Source organism: Taeniopygia guttata, chromosome 28 (assembly GCF_048771995.1).
Source record: "Taeniopygia guttata chromosome 28, bTaeGut7.mat, whole genome shotgun sequence".
NCBI classification, from domain to species: domain Eukaryota; kingdom Metazoa; phylum Chordata; class Aves; order Passeriformes; family Estrildidae; genus Taeniopygia; species Taeniopygia guttata.
Genome location: NC_133053.1, coordinates 2,003,475 through 2,027,105, shown reverse-complemented (window position 1 = coordinate 2,027,105; position 23,631 = coordinate 2,003,475). Strand labels below are relative to the sequence as shown.

Below are 23,631 nucleotides of genomic sequence, written 5' to 3'. Positions count from 1 at the left end.
AGAGCGGTGTGGAGAGGGACAGAGCGGTGTGGAGGGGGGACAGAGCAATGTGGAGGGGGGACAGAGCGGTGTGGAGGGGACAGAACAGTGTGGAGGGGGACAGAGCATTGTGGAGGGGGGACAGAGCGGTGTGGAGGGGGACAGATCAGTGTGGAGGGGCAGTAGGCACCCGCCCCGTGGAAGGACAATCCCTCACCTCCCTGTCCCCTCGTCCCCAGCGCGGGCGTGGGCCGCACCGGCTGCTTCATCGTGATCGACGCCATGCTGGAGAGGATCAAGCACGAGAAGACCGTGGACATTTACGGGCACGTCACCCTCATGAGGTCCCAGCGTAACTACATGGTGCAGACGGAGGACCAGTACAGCTTCATCCACGATGCCTTGCTGGAGGCCGTGGCCTGCGGCAACACCGAGGTCCCGGCTCGGAACCTCTACAGCTACATCCAGAAACTGGCCCAGATCGAGGCCAGGGAGCACGTCACGGGCATGGAGCTGGAGTTCAAGGTAAGGCTGGCCTGCCCAGGGTTTGCTGGTCACACAGAGCCTTCACCAGGCTGGTGGGACCTTGCTGCTTCTGTGTGGGAGGTATTTACATGGTTGAGTTATGCAGCTCCCTGGGGAGACCTGCCTGGCACCACAGACTGCTTCCCTGGTCATTCCAGATCCAGACTGAATTTGCTCCCTCTTAAACTGAAGGGGGTTTTAACTTTTTTAGTGGTAGTACTGTTTTCTGAAGGTTTTGCTTAGGGAAAGGCCTCAGTCTTTGTGCCTCACCCCCAAAAACAAACCCCAGGAGGGCACACAGAGGGGCAGAGCAGGTTTAGGGGCTGGCACAGGGTCAGGAGAAGCCTCCAGCTGAAGTGTCCTCCCTGCCCGCAGCGCCTTGCCAACTCCAAGGCCCACACCTCGCGCTTCATCAGCGCCAACCTGCCCTGCAACAAGTTCAAGAACCGCCTGGTGAACATCATGCCCTACGAGACCACCCGGGTGTGCCTGCAGCCCATCCGCGGCGTCGAGGGCTCCGACTACATCAACGCCAGTTTCATCGACGGCTACAGGTACGGCCCTGCACGGGGAGCCTGGGCTGGCCCACCGCCTCCCACATCCCGCCCCACGCCCAAATACAGTCTGCTGGGAAGGTTTTTCCCCTCTGGTGCTCTTAAATTACCTCTGTGATGATTAAATTATTAAAAGATCTAATTATTATTAAACGATCCCCTAAAGCAGTGCAGCCCTTCCTCAGCTGTGGGTCCTGAACACGGAGGGTCAGCCAGGGGTGGATTTTGCTGTTGGAAAGTTTCTAAACACAGATTGGCCTTTTTACTACCTTTGTGATTTGTGGGTATTGCAAACCCCAAAACTTCCCCCAGGAAACTCCAGCCCTGGGAGCTGCAGCCCTCCATGGGTGGGTTTGGAGGGAGCAAAGCAACTCCATGTGCAGGTTTTCCTCCTGTCCAGGACCAGCAGTGCTGGCTGTTGCACTGGGATTAGGGCAGCTCAATGCCTGGAGATTGGATTTACTCCTTGGAAGTGATATTTAAGGAGAGCTTCACCACTGGCTCTTTTTTTTTTTGACCACTGGCACCAAAGACATCCCAACCCCTTTAGCCCGTGTTCAGTTCTAGTCCTTCCCCAGCATTTCCACTTGCTCTCCCACTCTCCAGCCTTTCCATGCCTTTCCCAAAGCTGCTGCCCATGCAGTTCTTCCACCCCCTGACCTCTCCTTGCTTTGGGCTCCCCAGGCAGCAGAGAGCCTACATAGCCACGCAGGGGCCTCTGGCAGAGACCACCGAGGATTTCTGGAGGATGCTCTGGGAAAACAACTCCACCATCGTCGTGATGCTGACCAAGCTTCGCGAGATGGGGCGGGTGAGTGGGGCTGAGGAGGGGCTGGGAGGGGAATCCTGCAGGGACAGGGACAGGGACTAACAGGATCTGTTTGCCCTGGGCAGGAAAAGTGCCATCAGTACTGGCCCGCCGAGCGCTCGGCACGGTACCAGTACTTCGTCGTGGACCCCATGGCTGAGTACAACATGCCCCAGTACATCCTGAGGGAGTTCAAGGTCACAGATGCCAGGGTAGGTGCTGGGATTGAATTATTAAAGAAATATGGATATTGATCTAATACCAATATCCAGCTGTGATGGACAAAAACTCTCTAACAGTATAAAGTTAGAAATTGTGTGTTTCTTGTGTGTGGGATAGCTCCCAAATCCACACTGCACCTCTCAGGTGATTACAGAGCCCTTTTATCTATACAAATACTGAATACCCAAAATACAAATGCATATTCATAATTCAAGTACATCCCATTCCTCGCTTCGTATGCGAATCATTTCAAAAGCTATTCAGCATGCGTAGTTTGTTTCTTGAAATGGGTCAGTGGTCCCTTCCCAAACTGAGGAAGTAAATGAAGTCTTCCTCATTCTGACCTTTCTACCTTTTCAACGCAAATATGACAAATGAACTCTTGGTAGAACTCCCATTCCTTGTCTTCAATTGGTTTCAGAACAGAGGAGCCCCACAATTGCCTTATGTTCCTAAAAGCTATTTGCCAGTTTGTGTATTCTTCATTATAAACCCAGCTAACTAAACATTGTGCTGTCAAGCAATCAGTTTACTACTAACTCTTAACTTCATCAAGGCCTACTCATTTATTTTCATTAACTCTGGTAAGGTTTATCTCTAACAAAAATCTTAGCTCTTCTAAAATCTCTGAATTCCTTAAGGTTTATGTTTCAGGATGGGGCAGTTCAAACCAGGAGGAAAGGGGCTGGCAGAAGACACAGGGTTTGGTGGGCTTGGCTGAGGTGTCCACACTTCCTCTGGGGTTATCAGTGGAGGAGAGCTCATAGAATATCCTGGCAGGAAGGGACCCACAAGGATCATCACAGAACAAGGTGGGGGTCAGGCTCTGCTCACAGGACAAAACAGCCTCAAGCTGTGCCAGGGGAGGTTCAGGTTGGACATCAGCAGGAATTTCTTCATGGAAAGCGTGGCCAGGTAGTGGAAGGGGCTGCCCAGGGAGGTTTGGAGTCCATGTGCCCAAGAGCTCAGCTGTGATGAGGAACAGAACACACACACACACAGATTGTACTGGAACATTTATTTTTACAAATTGAAAGTAGTTTCAAACCCCTCTCACTGCATTGAGTTGCTTTGTTAGAGATGTGCCTGGCTTTGGTGTTTAGCTGCAGCATATTTGAGGTGAAAGCAGAAAGTATTTCCCTCTAAAAGCTGATAAAAATCTTGCAAAGGTTTCTTTGCACCCTTCAGAAAATGAGCACTTCTATGGCTGGGAGAGGAGCCACTGTCAGTCATGTTCAAAGGGACAAATTCACTCCAATAATCTTTGATTCAATGTCAGGTTTCTCATCTGAAGGAACATTTCAATACCTTCTCAAATTTCTGTAGCAAACATAACCCTCCCTCTCGCAGCACAGCTTTTGAGGTTGCCAAAGTATTCCAGAACCTGATAATTCAATTTGCAAGGTTGAGGAGGAGGATGCCTCATCAGTCCTCGTAGAACAAGATTTATCTTCCTGTCAGCTGTAATTCTGACACTGTGGCAATTCTTTGTGAAGATTGATTAGAGGGGCCAACACCTCACCTTGAACGTTCCTTTGCTGAAGACTCCATCTGTGCTGTCTGCAGTGGTCAGAGCTTTCAGCACCTGCCAGGATATGGATCTGTGCTGACAGCCTGACTCCAGGAACGTCAGCTGCAACACAAGCAGCTCCATCGTGGTGATGAGGCCGGATAATAAATACGTGTGCACTTCACGACAGCACTGAGCTGCCTCAACTTTTCATGCCCTTTAACAAACTAGCAGCAAAAATAGGGGAGGTTTTTCTTGCCTTTTCTGTTGGTTGTCACAAACACAGGTTTTGAACTATTCCTGTTTTGTTCCCCCAGGATGGTCAGTCACGAACTGTTCGTCAGTTCCAGTTCACTGACTGGCCAGAACAAGGTGTGCCAAAATCAGGAGAAGGTTTCATCGACTTCATTGGGCAGGTGCACAAGACCAAGGAGCAGTTTGGCCAGGATGGCCCCATCTCTGTCCACTGCAGGTAGGCACATGGACACACCTCATCCAGACGGGATGCGGGAGAGCAGAAGGAATTAAAATCCAGATAGCTCCCCTTTCCACCCCATACTTTCAGGGATATTTTTTAGGGGTGTTGGTGCCAAACACTGGCCTCTGCCAGCCAAACTCATCTCCCTACTGCCCAAGGCACTGCACAAGGTTTTTGACCCTTTATATTTAGAGGAGAGGTATGAAATACCTCTGAAGGAGATGGGAGCCACAGTGTTACATACAGCATATCTATAGAATATCTATAATATTTGACCTGCAGAATTAGAAATATTTTTTACCAGTCTCAGCCCAATTTACACCTCCAGCACTGCTGGGCTGTGTTTGCTGCTAGCAAGAATTGTACCTCCTTACCCACAGGCAGGACAGGATGATCTGTTCTTATTAAAATCATTCCTTTTCAAAAGCCCAATATTACATATTAGGAATAATTTTCCCACTGAATGCTGTTTACCACTACCCAAAGCTTTTAACATTTTCAATTTCCCTTTCTCAAACACTTTTTGGGTCACACTCTGGCACCTGGGTTATTTCTGGGTATTTCTCCTGGAGGACTGACCTGAGGCTCTCCACTTCCAACATGTTCACAGGGCACAGCTCAGCCCCACCCCAAGCAGCATTTCCAGGGACATTTGGACATTGTAGCACACAATTCCCTGATGATTTCCTCCCCTTCCTGCAGTGCTGGCGTGGGCAGGACTGGAGTGTTCATCACCCTGAGCATCGTCCTGGAGCGGATGCGCTACGAGGGGGTTGTAGATATTTTCCAGACAGTGAAGATGCTGCGAACACAACGACCTGCAATGGTGCAAACAGAGGTGAGGGGGGTCCCCCACCTCTCCCAGGAATCATAAAAGGGTTGGGTTGGGTTGGGAAGGACCTCAAGCCCCTCTTGTTTCACTTCACTGGCACAGGTTGTTCCCAGCCCTGTCCAGCCTGGCATTTCTGACTATTCCCAAACCCTCACCCGAGGTCACTCAGCAAGCCCAGGCTGCACTGCTGGCTTCATCTAAGAAATTCAAAATTAATTTTTAAAAAAATTCCTATAGTTAGAAAGTCTCTTAAAAATTCCATCCCATTCTGGAGCCTCGATTCCTACCCAGAAACAAGAACCTGGCTGACAGGAGAGGGAGGGATGTTCAGTACCTGAGAGGCACAGGCATGAAGGGGAGAGCTGGAACTTCCCTCTCCCAGGAGTTCTCAGCTCTTTGAGAATCACAGAGGTTCCTGCTCAGCTTTATGCTGTCTGGAGAGCAGGACAGGGATCCTGAGGAGCCCATTCCCACCTCTGAGGCTGCTTCTCTTTGCTGTTGGCAGGATGAATACCAGTTCTGTTACCAGGCAGCTCTGGAGTATCTGGGAAGTTTTGATCACTATGCAACATAAAAAGCCATCGTTGTGCAGACTCTACCAACCACTTCAGTCCTGGAAGGCCCCTTCTGACCCAGGAGGAGCGCTTGAACTTACAAAACTGACTCAGAAGAAGAACCTTTTCATCTGGACAGTGCATCGGGAGCAGGGGGGAGGATTGGAAGGAGGAACACCCCGTGGGGATCTCCGTGTTGTGACCTGGCCCTGGCAGGGGCAGCTCGGGAGGGCTGCTCGGAACTGCTCTGGAACCTCAGGAGGTGTTCGCTGGGGAGGACGGATGGACACGGGGAAACCCATCCCAAAGCTACAACACACCTTGGGAACTGTTTCGGCTGGAGAAGGGAAGGAAAAACCGACTTTGGTTACATCATTAGAGTTCAGTTCATTTACTAATGTAGTTGGCAGTCTTTAAAGGAAGTCACTTGCAGAATTAATTGAAGGTGTTCTGTGGACGAAAAGGAGCTAAATCTCAACACTTAGGCAAACTTAGGGTCAGGAGTTCTTCTAGCTGGAGTCTTAATAACCTCAGTATCAGCATTGGGATGATTCTGGGCTTGCAGGCACCTTGCAAACAGCATTCACGGGATGCCCCTGCCACGCCAGAGGTTTTATAGCTCACATTTTGAATACTTGGAACATTCCTCATTTCTTCTAATTCCAAAATTTCTTTTTTAGGATATTTCAAAGGATAGAGAAAGAGTGAGAGTTACAACCCCCAGAGCTGGCTGTGGGGGGTAGCCCCCTGCCCTTGCTTGAGCTGGGGTCTCTGACTGCTGGGTCTGGGCCCCTTCCCAGCACATCAGGCTTTCCTTGGAGCAGGGTGGGACACCCTGGGGAGAAAGGCAGCCCCTTCCCCAGGCTCTTTGCACATCCACACCCCACTGCTGCCGTGAGCATCCCCCTGCTCCTGCCAGCAGCATCTCCCTGCCAGGAGCCCCAGAAACACCTGCAGAAATTGATTTCCAGCTGGTTCCTGGTGCCAGCCCCTCGCCTCTGAACTCAGCAGCTCTCAGAGCTCCTCTCAGGACTGGCCCAGCACCACGGCACTCCTTGCACATCTCCCACGTCCCACTGTCCCCAACATGCCCCAGCTGTCAAAGAACTGGGAAAGATCCAGGAAGGTGCATCCAATGGCAAATACTGTGAGTGGCTTTCTTTAAAGTATCGATGTAACTGTAACAAGTGACATTACCTTTTTTTTAAATAGTGTATTTTTTCCTTTTTTTTTTTTTAAAGACAAAGAATATCAGTCAATGAATTTAAAAGAAAAATTTGCTTATTTGTTCATATTATGTTCAAAGACAGTCTATTTTTTCACTGTAGAAATGTTACGTGTAATGGCTGTGATATATAAAAATGCAGTGCAAATTGCTACTTCTACATATTGCTTTTCTACCATTTAAAAGGTTTAACTTGCTCATGTAAGAACAAAATGTCCTTTCTGGATTTTTTTTATTAGTATTAATTTTTTTTTTTTTTTGGGTTCTCTTGTTTGAAGTCACAGACATATCCCACGTCCCTGGAAGGGTGGAAGGGTGGGGGAGCAGCAGGTGGAGGGCTGGTGGCAGTGCCAATTCCCTCCCCTTCAGCTGTGGCCGTACAGGGCCAGGGCTGAACTGGGAGATTCAACACCACCAGTGGCTTTTGCTGACTGGAGACTGAGATGTGATTTTGGAGCCTTGACACCCACCAGGTGTTTTAACATCCCAGGTGTGTTGCAGGTACCAGCCTGGCCTGTCTCTGTGCTGGTTGTGGCTCCAGTGCTCAGGAGTTTTCCTGCAGCCATGCACAGAGCACAGGATATCTGAGAAAAGCCACCCTGCCCCAAACTCTGCTCACCTCTGCCCTCTCCTTTTTTTTATTTTTCTAGAAGGGGTAATCATGGCCATCAAGTGCTGCCCAGAACCCCCCACACAACCCATTTCCTGTCTTTAACTGAAAAAAAAAGAAAAAGAAAAAAAAAAAAAAGAACCGACTGAAAGGCTTCTTCGAGATTTTACTTATTTGTGTGAAAGTTGCCCAAATTTCTAAGTATGTTGCAGCAAAATCTTACTGGACAAGTTGGGGGGAGGGGGGAGGTTTTTTTCTTTGTATGAGAGCAAAGTGCTGTTGCTTTCACACTGTTATTTCAAACTGAAACAGTAAGTGGTTTTCATACCACGGTGTATGTAGATATATTGACTTTGTATTAAAGGAAGATTGTCTGAACGTGCTGCAGCCCTGTGTGTGGGGGGGGGTCAGGGCCTCCCAAAAATCCATCCTGCTGCTGCCCAGGGCTAGGGAAGGGTTGCTCTCCCTCTGCTCCTGCTCAAATAAGCACCTGTACCAGCCAAACATGTGGCTGCAAAGAAGGAAACTGCTCCTCTGGGGGAGCTTTGGGCCCAAAAAAAGACCCTTTAAGGTCCTTCTAACCCAAGCCATTCTGGGGTCCTCTGAGCTGCTGAAAATCCCTTATCCCACTGATCCAAACCCTAAAGCTTTCCCAAGGCTGGTGAGGACAGGGGGTTTGCAGAACGATGGAAGAGTTGATCTGGGCTGTGGGATCCTTCCATCCCTCCCTTCCACAGCTCCCCCTCTGCCTCCTGCACCAGCACCAGCAGCAGCAGCTTGACTCCAGCCTAAAGAAAAGAACAAAACATTAATTAGCAAGTTCCCAGAGAGCCACGATGAGCATCAGGTGAGCTGAGATCCCAGGGAATGGCAGCACCTCCAAAATGTTGTTACTCCATGTGAGAGATGGAGTGAGGAGGGAGCCGAGCACACATCAAACAGCAACGACCCTGATGGCACAGGGAAAAAGAGAAAGGAATAAAACCCAGAAATCTCCTGGTTTATAACCACATCTCGTGTGTCTGTATCCCTCCAGGCAGTCTGGGAATAGTAACGAGTTTTGACTTCATAATCTGCACTCAAAGGAAATTTGTAGCACGAGTGGCTCCACAGCTCAGCCACGAGACGCGGGACAGGCACCTCACCAGCCTCGCATCAGGGAGGGGATTTTGATGCTCACTTTATGTCACCATTGAAGAGTAGAAAGGAAAAACTGATTCTTCTTCTAAGCTCTGTTTCTCAGCCTTCCCCTGCACTCCCAGCACTGCTGTTCCTGCCTCTCTGTGATGGTAATCATCCCCATCACTGCTCTCCAGGCTCTCATTTTGCTTCCATCCTTTTCTGAGCTGGCATGACCATCCCCCAGGTTGAAACGCAAACCCCTCACAGAACTGAAATAAATTCCACACGGAGCACAGGAAGGTGAGTGGCAAAGAGAATTGGAGCAGCAGCTGGGAACTAAGTAAATCTTTCAAAAAATCCCAACCAGCTCCACGGGAAGCCAGTTAGGGAAGCAAATACAGGATGAAATCTTTTCAGAGAATCATGGAATATCTTGAATTGGAAGAGGCACACAGGGATCATCCAGTGCAGCCTCTATCCCTGCACAGACACCCCAAAAATCCCACCCTGAGCACCCCTGAGAGCGCTGTCCAAGTGCTCCTGGAGCTCTGGCAGCCTCGGGGTTGGGACCATCCCCTGGGGAGCCTGGGCAGTGCCCAGCAAGAGTGAGGCTCACAGAGAGCAGTCCCAGGAGAAACTGCTGGAATTACATCCCAATTACAGTTTTTCAATGTGACAACCTGATGTAGGCATTAATAAATGATAAAATAAATGAGAAAATAAATGATAACACAAATCCCAGGCTCTGGGATGTGCACGTGCACCCTGGTGCCTATCCCAGATGCAAAGAGCAAATGAAACAGGAATTCTTGCTCTGAGCTCATTCTCTCTGGGTTTGCTGTGCCAGACAGCACCAGCCTGAAACCTGGCACGGGGCTGACTTTGGTTTTAATTAAACTCTAAGTGATGGCCCATTAATGCCTGTTTGCAGCAGGGAAGGGGGAGGGCTCTTGTTCCTTATTGATCCCAGGTTTTTCTCCCTCTCTCTCTTCTCTTTCTCTCTCTCACACGAGCTCCAAATGACAGCTTTGACAGCGAGCTTATTAGAGATGTGAGCAGGGGTGGAAGGAGAAAACCATTGCAGGGAATATTTCACAGAACAGGGCGGTCCTAAGGGCTGCAGATCCACATGGATCCAGCTCCCCACAGAGGAGCAGGGTTAAGGCATGGACAGGTTTTACCAGGGATCTCAGAGCTCTCTTTTATTAGAGACGAGAGCAGAGCCAAACCCATCCCTCCAGCTGGGGTTTTCCTTCTGGAGTGTCCAGGGCATGGCTCAGTGCAGCAGATTGGGGCAGGAACACTCCTGGCAGCACTCAGAGCTCCCCCAGCCCTGCCCAGCGCTGGGCCCATCTCCAGGGACCCCTGAAGGGATTCTCCTCGCAGTTTGATCAGTCTCTGCCAGCCCAGACTCTGCCCAAGGCTCACCCAGACCCCACAGCCCCATCTCAGTGCTGCCTCATAAAGCTCAGAGCGCCAAAACCCTTCCCAGGGGTTGGAGGGAGCCTGTCCCAGTTCCCATTTACACACTGGGCAAAACCAGTTTGTGCCTCAGCTGGAATTTGCAGCAGCCTGGATGCCAAATCCCTGAGGGATTGATTTGCAAAAGCCCCCAGGCCCCTGCACAGCCCTAAACCAGGAGCCCCCAGTCCCCTGCAGCAGAACAAAGGCTTTAAAGTAGCTGTAAGTGTAATTTACATTCCAGAGGAAAAGGAAAAGCTTTTCTTGGTTTACAGAATTACCCAAGTGGCAAAGCAGTTCCCAGGCCAGGAGAAATTCCTCACGTTGCAATATGCTTTAATTATACCAAGAGCAGCAGTAACAGACCGAGAAATCAATTCCTCCTCCTAAATAAGATGGCTGCAAATTCCAAGTCGGCAAGTGAACAGATGTAGAACTGAAATGGAAAAAGTAAATACCCTCAGAGGTGCTGAGAAAATTGTCTTACTATTGCTGCAAGTTCATCCTCTGGGAAGGGGACACAGGGAGCCTGCTCCCAGATTTCCCAAGGAGCAAAGCACAAGTTCAGTCACTGCCACTGCAGCATCACCACAGGCACTGGAGATGCCACAGGGATGGAGAAGTGACAATTTTTGGCTGGGAGGGTGGGCAGGCACTGGCATGGGGTGCCCAAGGCTGGCTCCTTGGAATGTCCAAGGCCAGGCTGGACAGGGCTGGGAGCAGCCTGGGATGGCGGGAGGTGTCCCTGTCCCTGTCCCTGTGTCCCTGTCCCTGTCCCTGTCCCTGTCCCTGTCCCTGTCCCTTTCTTGGGGTGCTCTGGGGCTGTGGCTGAAGCCTGGGCAGCAGTGTCACCCTGCTGTGTGATAAGGTGTGATAAGATGTGATAAAGTGTGATAATGTCTGATAACCACAGACTCTCTCCAACCATTTGATGCGTTTACCCCAGCCCAGCTTTCATCTCTGCTGATCCACCACGGATTTGCAATCTGCCCAGGGATCCAAACCCCAAATCCCACTCCTGCCATGCCTTCATCTCCTCAAACACCAAAAAAACATCTCCTCAAATACCAAACATCTCCTCAAACACCAAACAAACATCTCCTCAAACACCAAACAAACATCTCCTCAAACACCAAACATCTCCTCAAACAGCTCCTTCCATCCATGAGAGGGAGGAATTCTGGTGGAGTTTGGGCTGGCTCTGTCCGTGCCCACACTGGGCACACGCAGAGGGCAGATGGCAACCCCAGATTAAAGGGTTACACAAGGGGTTTATCCCGGGCTTACTGAGGATAATAAACCCCTCAGGGAGAAAAAAAAAAGTGTCCAAATGATTAAAAAAATAAACTTTATTTTATTTAAATATATAATATTCTGCCTGAGCCATGTAAGGTGTTGTTGAGGAAATTGTTGAGCATCAGTGAGTCAGGTTCCTTCTCCCAGGGGAACAACCAGCACGATGGCAGGGAGGGGATGCCACAGATGGATTTTTATATTTAGTATTTTTAGTATATTTGTATTTTTATATTTATACATCTAATAACATATAGATGTATTATTTATTTTTATTTTTTTTTTAGGACAGCAAACACCTTGCTTAAGGCTCAACCTGGATGAGGCTCCAAGTATCCTGGTCTAAAAAAAAGAAAATTTTTTAAAAAAATTACTAAAATAAACCCACCATGGGCCCTGCAGGTTTTGATATTTTCAGATTTTCAGAGGCTGGGGAGGAGATGCTGGAAGTGCCCTCAGGGAGTTTCCCGTGCACCTGAGGCTGCCCTGGGGGTGCCTCTGATCCACTCCCCCTTTCCCACCTCCCTCAGAGCTCTTGGACTTCCAGGAGGGGTCTTATTTTAGGGTATCCCCTTTTAGCTACAAATAATTTTTTTTAGGTTGAAACCTAAAGATAAATCAAACCAAATTACTGTTCCTTCAGGAAAAGCAGATTCAAATTGCTGCACAATTTTTTTATCTAAATACTGTTTAAATTTTAAAAAGGGGAGAGAAAAAACTAATTACATCTTTGTGTGGAAGATCATAAATCACATAATTACAATGGGAACCTCTGCATCTTTCCAACACACCAAAATCAGACTACACAAGTTCTTATCTCATTGCTGTTTAATTAAGAATTATGTTTGAGCATCTTCTTTTTAATTATCACAGAGCCCAGATGACTTCTAATCTCCTTTTTTACCCAAAATGAGAGAAGGTGCAGTCCAAAACGGGCCCTAATGAATTTACAATTTGCTCTTTGGGGAACTTTAATAAAATTTGCTCCACACAGAAGATTAACAGTGATAAAGTGAACTTCCAAAGAGAACATTTGGTTCCTTTCAATTGGTATTACACGAGTCAGGGGGGATGCAGAGGGGTCACTTTTTGGGGAGTTTCACACCCGGTTCTGTGGCTGCACTTGCACCCCAAAAACGCCTCTGAGGGCACAGCAGGGCTGGGGAAAGGGGAGCAGTGACTCTGTTGAGGTAGGGTGGTATGAAATTACTCTAGATTAGAAGGTGAGAGAACCTTCTGAGGTTCTTCTCAGGTAGAACTCTGATTTATTTATAAATAAATAAATCATCCAGACTAATTCTATTGGACCTGAACTCACCACATTGGTTTACAGTGAATGATGCACAGTGGCAGAATTATTGATAAACAATGTGAACAACAAGATAAAGAATTATTTACATTCTTTCTCAACAGCTTCTCAGGCTTCGTCTTCTCTGTGTCTGACCTGAGAACAGCCACAGGAGCAGCAGAACCAGGAGCTGGGTCTGCACAAAGGCAGGGACACCTCCCATGTGGGGCTGCTCCAAGCCCCAGTGCCCAACCTTGGGTTCCACAGCTGCTCTGGCACCCTGTGCCAGGGCCTCACCCCCTGCCAGGGAGGAATTCCCTCCCAAAATCCCGTCCAACCCCTCTCTCTGGCTGTGGGAAGTTCCATGAGGAGAAACTTTTCCCCATCTGAACATTTCCCATTGAGTCCCCTGCCCAGTGTCCTGCTGCCCCTGTGACCCGAGGTGACAACACAACACACAGATATCTATTTATAAATGTGTGAAGGGTTGTTTGAGCCCAGCACACAGCAAATACCTTTTAATTCAATTGGCTGAATCGACACAGGGAGATTATTAGTTTTCAGTAAGATTTGATTCAATTAATTAGCCTGAAAATATCAGCACAGCCAGGCGAGCAAAGAAAAACAGAGATAAATCCCTGCCATGGCGCTGCTTCATCTTTTAAAGGCAATTAACTCTTCGTTATTAGCTTTTAATTAGAGAATAATAATGACACCATTAATACAGTTTATTATACTTGTCAGCAGACAGCTGTTCCAAGCAGGCTCTGCTATCAGATCTTGGCTTTTGTCTGCTCCTTGCAGGGGAGGGAGGCAGAGCTGGGGGGTCCCTGGGCTGCTTCCCCCTCCCAGGGGGGATGGAGCAGAGCATCAGCTCCCTGCCAGGCTCCAGAGGAGGCTCCCAGAGCTCTCACTGCGGGGTTCAAGCAGTTAAAGTGGCTCCTGGTGGCCACAGCAGCCCTGGCTGTGCCTCTGCCTCTGTCCTGGGTGGTCCCCGAGCCTTGCCAGGGGAGGGGGAGGCTGGAGCTGTGCCAAAGGTGACAGCTCACTTGTCACCATTGGACACCAAATGAGTACACAGAAGCTTGGGGAGTTTAAGAGAGAAAAACAGACAATTTTATTTCTGATTTTGCAATATATAGAATTCCAAAAGTGACAGTGGATTGTTGGGTGAAATTGCCACCTCTCCAACCACACTGGTCAAACCAACAGTCCATCAATTCTCTCTTCCCACAAAGAAGAATGCAAAACAATCATTATTTGCATGAACATGGGTGAGAGCTCCAGTAGAAATATGTAAACATTATCAGAAGGCTAAAGAAGTTTGATGAGAACTTTAAAACTTTTAAAAGAACTCTAAAAGAAAATGTAACACTTTTAAAAATCAGGGCAGCAGCTCACAAACAGCTGAGATGGACCCCAAACATCCACAGCACCAAAAACTTCCCTGGTTTATTTTAATCCCCCTTTTTGGAAGTGCCAAGCAGAGCAGGGCAGAGCTGACTTGGAAACAAATAATCACCTCAAAGAAATGAAGCACTTGGAATAATTGTGCCCATCCCTAATCCCATTCCAGTCCCATGTCCCTGTGTGCAGGCAGCCAAGGGTACCAGAAACACCTTGGAATTCTCTTTCTTTTTGCCCCAGATTTATTGTGAAACTTCAAATCCTGCTGTAAGAGCAACAGCCACGACCTTGGCAGTGGCCAAATGCCTCAAGTTTTCATTTCTGTCTCTGCTGAGTCACCAAAAAAAAAATCTCCAGAGGCCAGTGATTACACAGCAAACCACATTTCCCATTATTTTTCCCATTATCCTGTTTCACTGGGAAATGGGAGACTAACCCATTTCCAGGGCACAAGCCCGACTTCACTGTGGGTTTTTTATTCCTTTATCACACCGGAATTACTCTTACCCCAAATTATGCGCACAGGATGCTCCAACAACACAAAAACACAATGCCATAAATTTTCCCAATCTACTCTGGAGTTAATAAATCACCAAAGTATGTGTGAAATGTTCTGGTGGGTTCCACCACCTCAGTTTTAATTTGTTTTCCTTGCTCTGGACTGGAGGAAGCCCTGAGGGAACCACCAGGAGCTTCTTGAACTGGCAGCCTGCTCGTGGAAAAATTTTCTTCCTCCTCTCCCTACACAGGGCAGTCAAATCCTGAGGAAAGGAATGGAGTAGGAACAAAGCAGCTGGGAGAGCCTATTGGCAGTTTTCTCCAGGAAAGCAGAGCTGTTCAATTAAAAGCAAAGCTGTACAAAAGGAAAAACTTCCTCCACTGAGCACTGATATAAAAATAAGGAGGAGGAGGAGGATGGCAGGAGAATAAGCAGATAATAACCATGGACCTGGGAAGGGGCACAGAGAGGCTGCACTGCAGGGAAAGGAAAAGGGAAAAGGGGAAGGGGGAAAGGGGAAAGGGAAAAGGGATAAAGGGGAAAAGGAAAAGGGAACAGGGAACAGGGAAAAGGAAACAGGAAACGGGGGAAAGGGAATAGGGACAAGAGAATAGGGAAAAGGGGAAAAGGGAAAAGAGGAAAGGAAACAGGGAAAAGGGAAAAGGGAAAAGGGAAAAGGGAAAAGGGAAAAGGGAAAAGGGAAAAGGGGAAAGGGAAAAGGAAAAGGAACATCAGTGCTGGGAAGCTACAGCAGGACACACAGCTCCCAGGACAGGCTGTCCCTGTTCCCAGGCTGGCAGGTCTCAGGTGCAGTGCTGGAGGTGTTGTCACCCCTGTGCCACCCCTGTGCCACAGCAGCTCCCAGCCTGAGCTCACTCTGCCCTCACACCCAGACTGAGCCCAAAACTCTTCACATCTCAGTACAACAACAAAAACTTCTCAGCTCAGGGGTGGTTTTTGCTCAACTGTATCCAGGTATAAATCAGGAGAGGAAAACCAACAGAAAAATCTAATTTTAACAAATTTTGTCTCTCATCTCACTCCACTCCAGCCATGGCAGGGACACCTTCCCCTGTCCCAGGGTGCTCCAAGCTCATCCAGCCTGGCCTTGGGCATTCCAGGGATCCAGGGGCAGCCCCAGATGCTCTGGGCACCCTGTGCCAGGACCTGTCACTGCTGCTGCTCAGGGCAGAGCTCCACCAGCTCCATGTCACAAACACCTGAAACCAGGAAAAATCCCGAGGACATCTCTCACTTCTGAGAAAAACAGCAGGGAAATTTATTTGGACAAAATGGACTAAGTGCTTGATTTGGGAGTATCACAGAAGTGAGAGAAATCACAGCATTTAACAAGCAGCCAATTGTCTCTAATTGAAAAATGTGATGATAAATTGCTCCTGTAGCCCAGGCCCATCCCCAAGCAGAGGAATCTCACCCAGTTGTGCTCAGGCAGATTTTTCACTTCGTGCTGACAAAAATCTCACACTAATCACCCAACCCAGGCCACAAAGCTCCTGGATTGCAGCGTTAATTCCATGTCAGAGCTGAATCCCAGATTAACCAGGCACACCACGTCCCCAGCTCCAAGTGGCTCTGAGCTATTCAGGTGACAAAGAGAAGGAAACCTCAGCTCTAAGCAGAGCCACGAGAAAAATCAGATTGCACCAGAGTTCTTCTCCCACCTTGTGGCTTCTCCACAGAGAAAACTGCCCAGCAACCCTTCTGCATCTCCAATCAACTCAGCTTCATCTCTTCAGCCAGGCAGATGAATCCCTGCTCCTCTCCAGGCAGCAGCATCTTGGCCTGGATCATGGGTAACTGACCATTCACTCCTAATCAAAGACAATTTGCTGCATTTTCCAGAGATGGCTCTGTTAAATGAAGCAGATGAGCAGTGGATCTGGCCACTTCTTTATTTTTAAACTCTGATCTGGGGCACAGGGGAGGGTATCACTCCTGTTTCAGAGACAGGCTGGCTGCGAGCTCGATTGCTGGGGGATATTAGCAGCTGGCATCTGAAATGGCAAAGCTGCGGTGGAGAGGTAAGCCAAAGTGAACTGTGCTGAAACAGAGCCAAAATCCTGTTTGTTCCACAGGAAAAGTGGTTAAGCTGTGGTCACTGTGTAATTCCAAAGAGTATTTGCACAGTGACCTTTACATTTCCCCTGTTGGAAACCAAAAATTTTTTTGCTGCTCTCATGCAGAATAAATAACTCCCAATGATTTTCTATTAGTGAGCAAGTAACCCAAGGACTTTTCTTCTGCTACCAAAGCTGCCAAATAATTCTGTGTCAACAGCTCCAGCTCATCTGAGTCTCAGGATTGTGCCAAAACTTCCTTTTTGTGTGTGCCTGTGCCAGCACAGTCGTTCATGGGACAAGGAACAAGAGATGACCTGAAAGGGGCTGGAGATCAGGAAATCACTGGGGAATCTTTCCCCTGGAGTGCCAAGCACTTTGTTCACTCTGTCCCTGTAACTTTGGGAGCCCTGCAGGTCCCACCTGTGCCCCCTGACTCGGGCACTGCTCCAAGGTCGGGGTGTGAGCTCAGCCCAGCCCTCCTGGCATTGCCACCTGTGGGAACCCAGCACATCCCTCTGGCTGCTCCAGAGCCTGGCACAAAGTCAAAATCACCTGTGGTTCGATTTTAGCCCATGGAAAAAGCTGCCAACTCTGTATGAGGAATTACAAACCACAAGGGTTTGAGTAGTGTGGTAGTTGGATTAACACAGGGTGGAAAAGTAGAATTTTAGGGTTTTAAAATAAGGGGTTCAAGGGGACAAGAAGGAGGGATTTGGGTGTGCCCTGACCTTCTCCTTCTTCCTGCCCTCCATGTCTTGCTGTGATGGTGACACTTTTCTGTTGGTTTAAGATAGAGACACACTGTCCAACATAAATGATAGATATTGGCACATTATTGTAAATTTTGAGTATAAAATGTGAACACCACCCTGAGGGCAGACAGAATGCCATGGCCAAGCTGCTGGACAGAGCTCAGCAGGTCAGAGAAAGAATGTTCTAGATAAGGGAAAATAAACACCCTTGAGAAGCTGATCCTACACATCCAGACTCCTTCCCTGGCTGCAAGGCTGGGAGAAAAGGGACTTTACTCTCTTGGGGTCACCTCGACTCCCAGACCCCAAGAGCCATGCCAGGTCAGCAGAGCCCCCCAGAGCCCCACAGCTCCTGGAGCAGCCCTGGGGAGCAGCAGAACCCAGGAACGCCCATCCCACCCAGATCCATCCCCAAGCCCAGCTCCAGAAATCTCCAAAATCACACAGCAGAGCTCAGCCTCCAAAAGCTTGGTGGGTTTCAGTTCCTTTGTGGGTGTAAATTCCAAGAGTTCCTCCCCACTGGATAATTCCTCAGGAAAACTAAAAAGCAGGAAAAGACTGGAAGTTGGAGATTTCTTTCACATAACCTGCAGCATCAGCCTCATCCTGCAAGAATTGGAGAGGAGTTTATCAAAAAGCTCTGGATGGGAAATTTAAGGTGTTTAAATGAAGTTTCAGGAAGATGCTGTTTGAGGGGGTTCAACGACCTCCTGCTGCACAAGACTTTAAACTTAGAAATGAAGAGACTTCAACCCCCCAAAAAGTGTCATTGTGAAATGCTCAACAGCTTTTAATTCATTTTGAACCTAGAGGCAGAGGAAAAATTAGGCAAAAAATACATCACAGCCTTAATCTAGGGGGAGAAAGAAAAAAAGTATCATTGTTTTTATAGCACATAATAAGACACAAATATATTTCACTGGAGGGAGGGGTAGGAATGTGCATTTCTTTCCTTTTCAACAGGCTGATGCCCAGAGGCCATCAGTATGGCCACTATCCTGAATCTGCACAAGTCATTCCTAAACCAAAAAAGAGGGATTTTAAAAATCAACAAAAAGAGAGAAAAGCCTTGCACCTCGGAAGGGCATTCGACAGTTCCAGGTTCATGTTTCAACATAAATCAGCATCTGAGTATGGGGTGAGGAAACACATTTCTGTTTTTACAATATAAATAGTATTTGGGAAAGGTACTACATATGGATACAGCTATTGCAGGACTCGAACATGCAGAGGAAATTCCCCGTCGCTCACAACCACTCATCCCATCCCACCCTTCCCTCCCACCTCCAAAAAAATTCCTCTGCTGGTTAAATTTCTCTTTCAATTGTTTTAAATATTTCTCTCGTGGCCTGGCAACATTCTTAGTCTTTTATACAGCAAGTTTTCTATTTAATCACATTTCAGCTGACAGGAGACAGCTCTGTAGGAGGAACAACCGAGGCTCGGGAGAACCTTGCCAATTTTTTTAAACTTTTATTAGTCTCAGTTTGGTTTTATTCATGGAGACATCTACTGAAAATGTCAAAAACTCAGAAATAAAAAAAAAAAACAAAAGCAGAACCCTTTTTCCAAGGTCTTACAACCACGCACGCGCAGCCACGCACACAAAAAGGACCCGTAGCAGAGGCAGGAGAAAGGATGAGACCTCCAATCCTCAAGGGAGAACAAAACCAAATAAAAAAAGAATTAAATTGCTTTATTCTATCTCCACTCTTTCACTAGGACAGTTTAATACCCATGGAGTCTCTTAAGATGCTAATCTACCATCTGCTAGCCCACAAATCCTTCCCACTTATTCCCTTAAAGATCCAGCCAGAGCGTTGCTTAACAGCCTCTCCCCGGAACAACGACCACCTTGCAAAGGGGCTTAAAAATCAGAACAAAAACCAGAATATTGTCTCTCTCCATCCAGCAATTTCAGGGAATTAAGTGGAAAAGATTGCAGTGCAGCATTCCAGGTTGCTCGCTGGCCCAGCCAGGGCGTGGAGGGAGGGGAGGGTCCGGGTGCCCTCTCCTCTCTGCCCTGCACCTGAACCTTCCCAGCTCTGCCACGGCCCCTTCCAGCTCGGGACCAGCTCTGCCTCCTTCTGTTCTCTCCCTCTGAACTGACTGAGGTCCTCCAAAGAGAGTGGAAGACTTTCCAGTGACTTGGCAGGGTTTGGATCAGGCTCTTTCCCAAGCACTGCTCCACATCAGCTCTTCGGCCCGAAGGGATTTCCAAACGTCCAGGTGGGAGCTGCCCACTCAACACGTCAGGGCTGGGGTTTGCCTTCAGTGCTCCTTCAATCCTCAGTGAGCTGAGTCCAATCAAAGGCAGGGCTTGCACTCCTCTTCCCCAGGAGTAACTCACAGGCTCAGTCTTTACTTAAGTAAAGGATGTCACGACAATCAGATGTTTGAGGAATTTCTTCTTTAATAGGATAAAAGAAAAACATACAAACACCTCCCAAGCTTCTGTCATGGAATGATTCTCACACTGTAAGGAGCACAACTCAAAAAAAAAAAAAAACTTAAAAAATAAAGAGACAAAGGAAAGAGAAAGGAGAAGTTCTAAGGGAGAAGTGCTGCCGGGGAGCCTCACGCCGCAGCGGGCGGGGGCGGCTCGTGGGGAGCGAACACGAGCAGCAACAGAACACTTGCCAAACCAGGGTGGCACACTGGAACTCAAAGCCATGCTGATCCTGAACTAGAAAGCAACTGTGATGGCAAAGATGGGGAAGGAAGATGACAGCAATGACCCAAACCTGGCCATTTCTTCCCAAAGCCCCTCCCTGGTGACGTGGCAGCGATGCCAACATCCATCCCAGGAATTTCAGAGAGCCAATGGCAGAAACATCCCAGCGGTGAACATTTCTTCCCCACCTTCCCCAGCTTACAAAGACAGTGTTTCTTTACAAAAGAAGAACCCAGAACATTCCAGGACATCTGCTCTTGCTCTCCCTCTCCCCGCTGTAACATCAGTCACAATTCGTTTGGGGGTGAGGGGGGAGGATTTAATTTATTTTCTGTTTTAAAGCCATAATCTAGAAAAATGTTTTGTGGAAACTTTAGTTTTCCTATTTTTGCTTGCTTTTTTTTTTAATAATGCTCATTCATAGAAAACTTCACAAAGGTGACGTCTATGTACAGAAAACACGATTCCAAAGGCTGCTTCAGTAGTCAATGTAATAGCACCTTGAAAGACAAAAGTTTGACAGATTTGAAAAAGTCATTTTGTTAAGTTTTAACCCTTTCCTCATAAAAAAGAACCAGTCACAAAGCTCCATCTGTAGAAACTTTTCCAAAGTCTCCGTGTGAAAAGCTGAAGGGTTTCCAAGATCCCCATCTCTTGGTCAGCAACTCCTGGCAAGGTCGAGGTAGCAGCCAGACAGGGATTTCCTGCAGTCCAAACCAAGAGGAGATGAAAGAAATTCACAGCAGACTATTGCACAGGGCTGGTCTTCCACTCCACAGTTTCCTATTGATTTTTCCACTAACTCAAAAAGGGTTAATTGAATATTTTCAACGAATCCAGGTTAAAACATGTTGCTCTGAGTCCCAGGCTGGTACTGTGTCTGCAACAGGCTCTCCATAAAGGCCAAGTAATCTGGGGTTTGTCCATATTCTTCAGGATTTCTTGGATTCCCCAGCCGGGGACGCTTAGCTGCTCTCACTTCATCTCCCAAAAATGCATCTTCCTGAGGAGCCCCAGTGCTGAGGGACTGCAGAGACACAAAACAACCATTAAGGGCACAGCAGGAAAACAGGGAGAGACCCCCAGTCCCCTGGGCTGGGAAGAACCTGGGCATTCTCCAGCCCCATCACCTGGTTAAATGAAATGCCTTTAAAGGGTAAAGCACCAGGTCTGAAAACACCCAGCAGGTCTGGAACAACAACAAAAAAAAAAAGCTGTGAAATAAATCCCTCATCTTTTCTAGGCTCTGTAATTCCACTGTATGCACTTAAAGACAGCCTGATCTTGTAGATTAAGAGATTTATAGGTAAGAGCCACACTCTAAATCTCCAGTTTGGTGAGAAAAGGGGGTTTGGTCTCACGGTGATAATCAGTTCTCCAGAAACCCCTGAGCTGCAGCCCAGCTCACCTCACACTTGGACAGGATGCCTCCATATAACTGAATTCATATGGTGTAAAATGAGCTGAACATAATATTTTAACCAGAGAAAATAAAACTCCGAGCTGAACACGTGCAAGGGGAAATCATTCCTGTGCCTCTCAAGCATCCATGGCCAGGATTTCTTCCACTCTGTGTATTTTGGGAATGACAAGCTGTTTTACAGCCACAGAAACTAGAGGCTGCATTCACCTGATGTCTAAAAAACACATGAAGAAAATGTGAAGGGGTTCTGCAAGCTGCAGCTGGTTTATTGTTTGCTATTTTGGTACCCACCAGGCGAGACTTGACTCTCTTGGGAAGTTCTTCCTCCAAGGTATAAATATCCCCACGCTTTACCATTAGCTGAGAGCCATCTTCAAACTCCACCTGCAGGGAGGCAGAAGATGAACTCAGAGCCAGCATTTCAACAGCCCATTCCCAGCCTGGGGCACACCTGGGCCCTCCAGGAACAGCCAGGAAGCATCAGGGGCCGCTCCCAGGGATGTCTCCAGGGCTGCTGTGGAATGAGCACTCCCAAGCTCTGGTGAGGATGCCGAGCCCAAAAAGTGCTGCTTTCAGTGCTGTTCAGGCACCTCTGTCTTATCCAAGTGGATTCATTCAGCTCTCCATGAATCCCAAAATATCTGTACTCCAGCTGGCCCAGGACCTCACATTTCTACTGATTTTTGATTCATATCCTGAAAAAAGCAGCTTTTCACTTATAATGAAAGCAGCCCTCTATTCAGGCCAATATGGTAATAAGAATTTCTTTCATCTTAAACAAAGCATTTTCACAGGTCACAAGGAAACAACTCCAGCTACTAAAGTACATTTGTATTTCAACCAGCAGAAATAGTCAGCCAGGTACAAAAAACTCCTCCCATGAAACTCTTTTTGCTAAGCACTGATTATATAATGAATTATGCATCAGATGTTCCGGGGATGTTTATTCATGGGAACGTGCACAGCAAAATGTTAAAACTATTAAAAGTTTTTAAGGGATTCTTATTTCCTTTGCCCAAGACTTTAATACACTTTTCTGCATAAAGCAGAAGGACGCAGAGCACAGTTTAATAGGGGTGTCAAGTTCAGGCTAGACAAACTCAGAGGGAATAAATCATCTGCTCCCAAATCCTCCTCCTGCTCTGTCCAGCTCCAGCAGCCCATCCTGGTGCAGGTGCAGCTCTCCCATCCTGGAGCACACCCCAGGGATCCCTCTGCCACACTCACCTGGTAAATCTGACTGATCTGGGCTGCAATGAACTTGGCCTTGTAGATGATGCCGTCCGTCCACTGCAGCTGCACCAGCTCCCCCTCCAGAGGAGGCCCCATCTGGATGCAGTCCCTGCTCTGAGGACAGAGACACAGGGGTCAGAGACACGACTCCACCAAAGCTCAGGAGCCAGAGGGGTGCTAAAATCACATGGCAATGAGCAATAAGGTACATTTCTGCACTTGTGAATAATTGTGGGCATCTCAAACAAAACTAGCCTGAGAAACCAGCAATCGACTCTGGCAGCTCCTTCTGCTGCCAGCACCCAGCTCTTGGACATTTCTCATTACAAATCCCACAACATCTCATCTCCTGTATCTCAAAAACAAGCAGGGCAACTCAGTGAATCAGTGGCACAATCAGGAAGGCAATGCATGAGCTGACAAATCAGCCTCTTCTAGACATTCTCTCTATTAAGTGAATTCCCTGTTTTGAACCAGAAGTGCTTACGAACAATCTGCTTCCCCCATGAATCACACTTGTCAGTTGAAAAATAAGATTATTCAACCAGAAAACAAATAGGATGAAATTTAGAACAAACACTGCTTTCTGTGAAGTCATCTGCATTCAGCAAGATCACATCTTTGTAAAGCAACCAAAAAATAAATGAGATAATGTCAGAAACAAGATCTGTCATGAAGAGCAGGATGAGATTTTCGAGGCAAGCAGCAACTTAAAAATTAAAATGAAAAAGTTGAGTTTTGCTTTGCTGTTCCACCCCGAGGCACAGATCAGAGTTTGTACACTGTGACACAGCAGTGTCCCCAGAGCTGCCTTACAATGATGCTCTCGGGGTAAACGTTGTCACTGTAGGAGCCATCGTCGAAGTTGACTTCGTAGAAGGTCTGGGTGCTGGTGCCAATGACCCTGCAGCGATAGTAGAGCCCGTTCCTGTTCTTGGTGATCACTGTCTGCCCCAGGGCCACCTCCCTCCGGAATGGGACCTGCAGGGACACAGCAGGATCAGCTGCCAGCCACAGCTGCAAAAGCTGGGTCCAAAATTCCAAGGAATCATGGAATGGTTTGGGTGAAGAGGACCTTAAAGCCCATCCAGTCCCACCCCT

The 23,631-nt window shown here is 47.8% G+C and overlaps 2 protein-coding genes across 5 annotated transcripts in view; one reads left to right on the top strand and one right to left on the bottom strand.

Moving 5' to 3' along the window:
• PTPRS (protein tyrosine phosphatase receptor type S) overlaps positions 1–7,675 on the top strand; it is a 133,076-nt gene extending 125,401 nt beyond the window's left edge. For both annotated transcript variants that reach the window (XM_072919461.1, XM_072919460.1), the window contains 7 exons: positions 219–504; positions 880–1,058; positions 1,743–1,869; positions 1,953–2,078; positions 3,916–4,070; positions 4,779–4,914; positions 5,414–7,675. In XM_072919461.1, the coding sequence (XP_072775562.1) occupies positions 219–504; positions 880–1,058; positions 1,743–1,869; positions 1,953–2,078; positions 3,916–4,070; positions 4,779–4,914; positions 5,414–5,482 (1,078 nt within the window). In that variant the 3' untranslated portion in view covers positions 5,483–7,675. The remainder of the gene's footprint in view (positions 1–218; positions 505–879; positions 1,059–1,742; positions 1,870–1,952; positions 2,079–3,915; positions 4,071–4,778; positions 4,915–5,413) is intronic.
• A 10,289-nt stretch (positions 7,676–17,964) lies between these two features.
• The window catches only part of KDM4B (lysine demethylase 4B), a 75,394-nt gene continuing 69,727 nt past the window's right edge, over positions 17,965–23,631 (bottom strand). For all 3 annotated transcript variants that reach the window (XM_030256609.4, XM_030256610.4, XM_030256611.4), the window contains 4 exons: positions 23,347–23,511; positions 22,525–22,644; positions 21,589–21,681; positions 17,965–20,901 (listed from right to left, as the gene is read on the bottom strand). In XM_030256609.4, the coding sequence (XP_030112469.2) occupies positions 20,716–20,901; positions 21,589–21,681; positions 22,525–22,644; positions 23,347–23,511 (564 nt within the window). In that variant the 3' untranslated portion in view covers positions 17,965–20,715. The remainder of the gene's footprint in view (positions 20,902–21,588; positions 21,682–22,524; positions 22,645–23,346; positions 23,512–23,631) is intronic.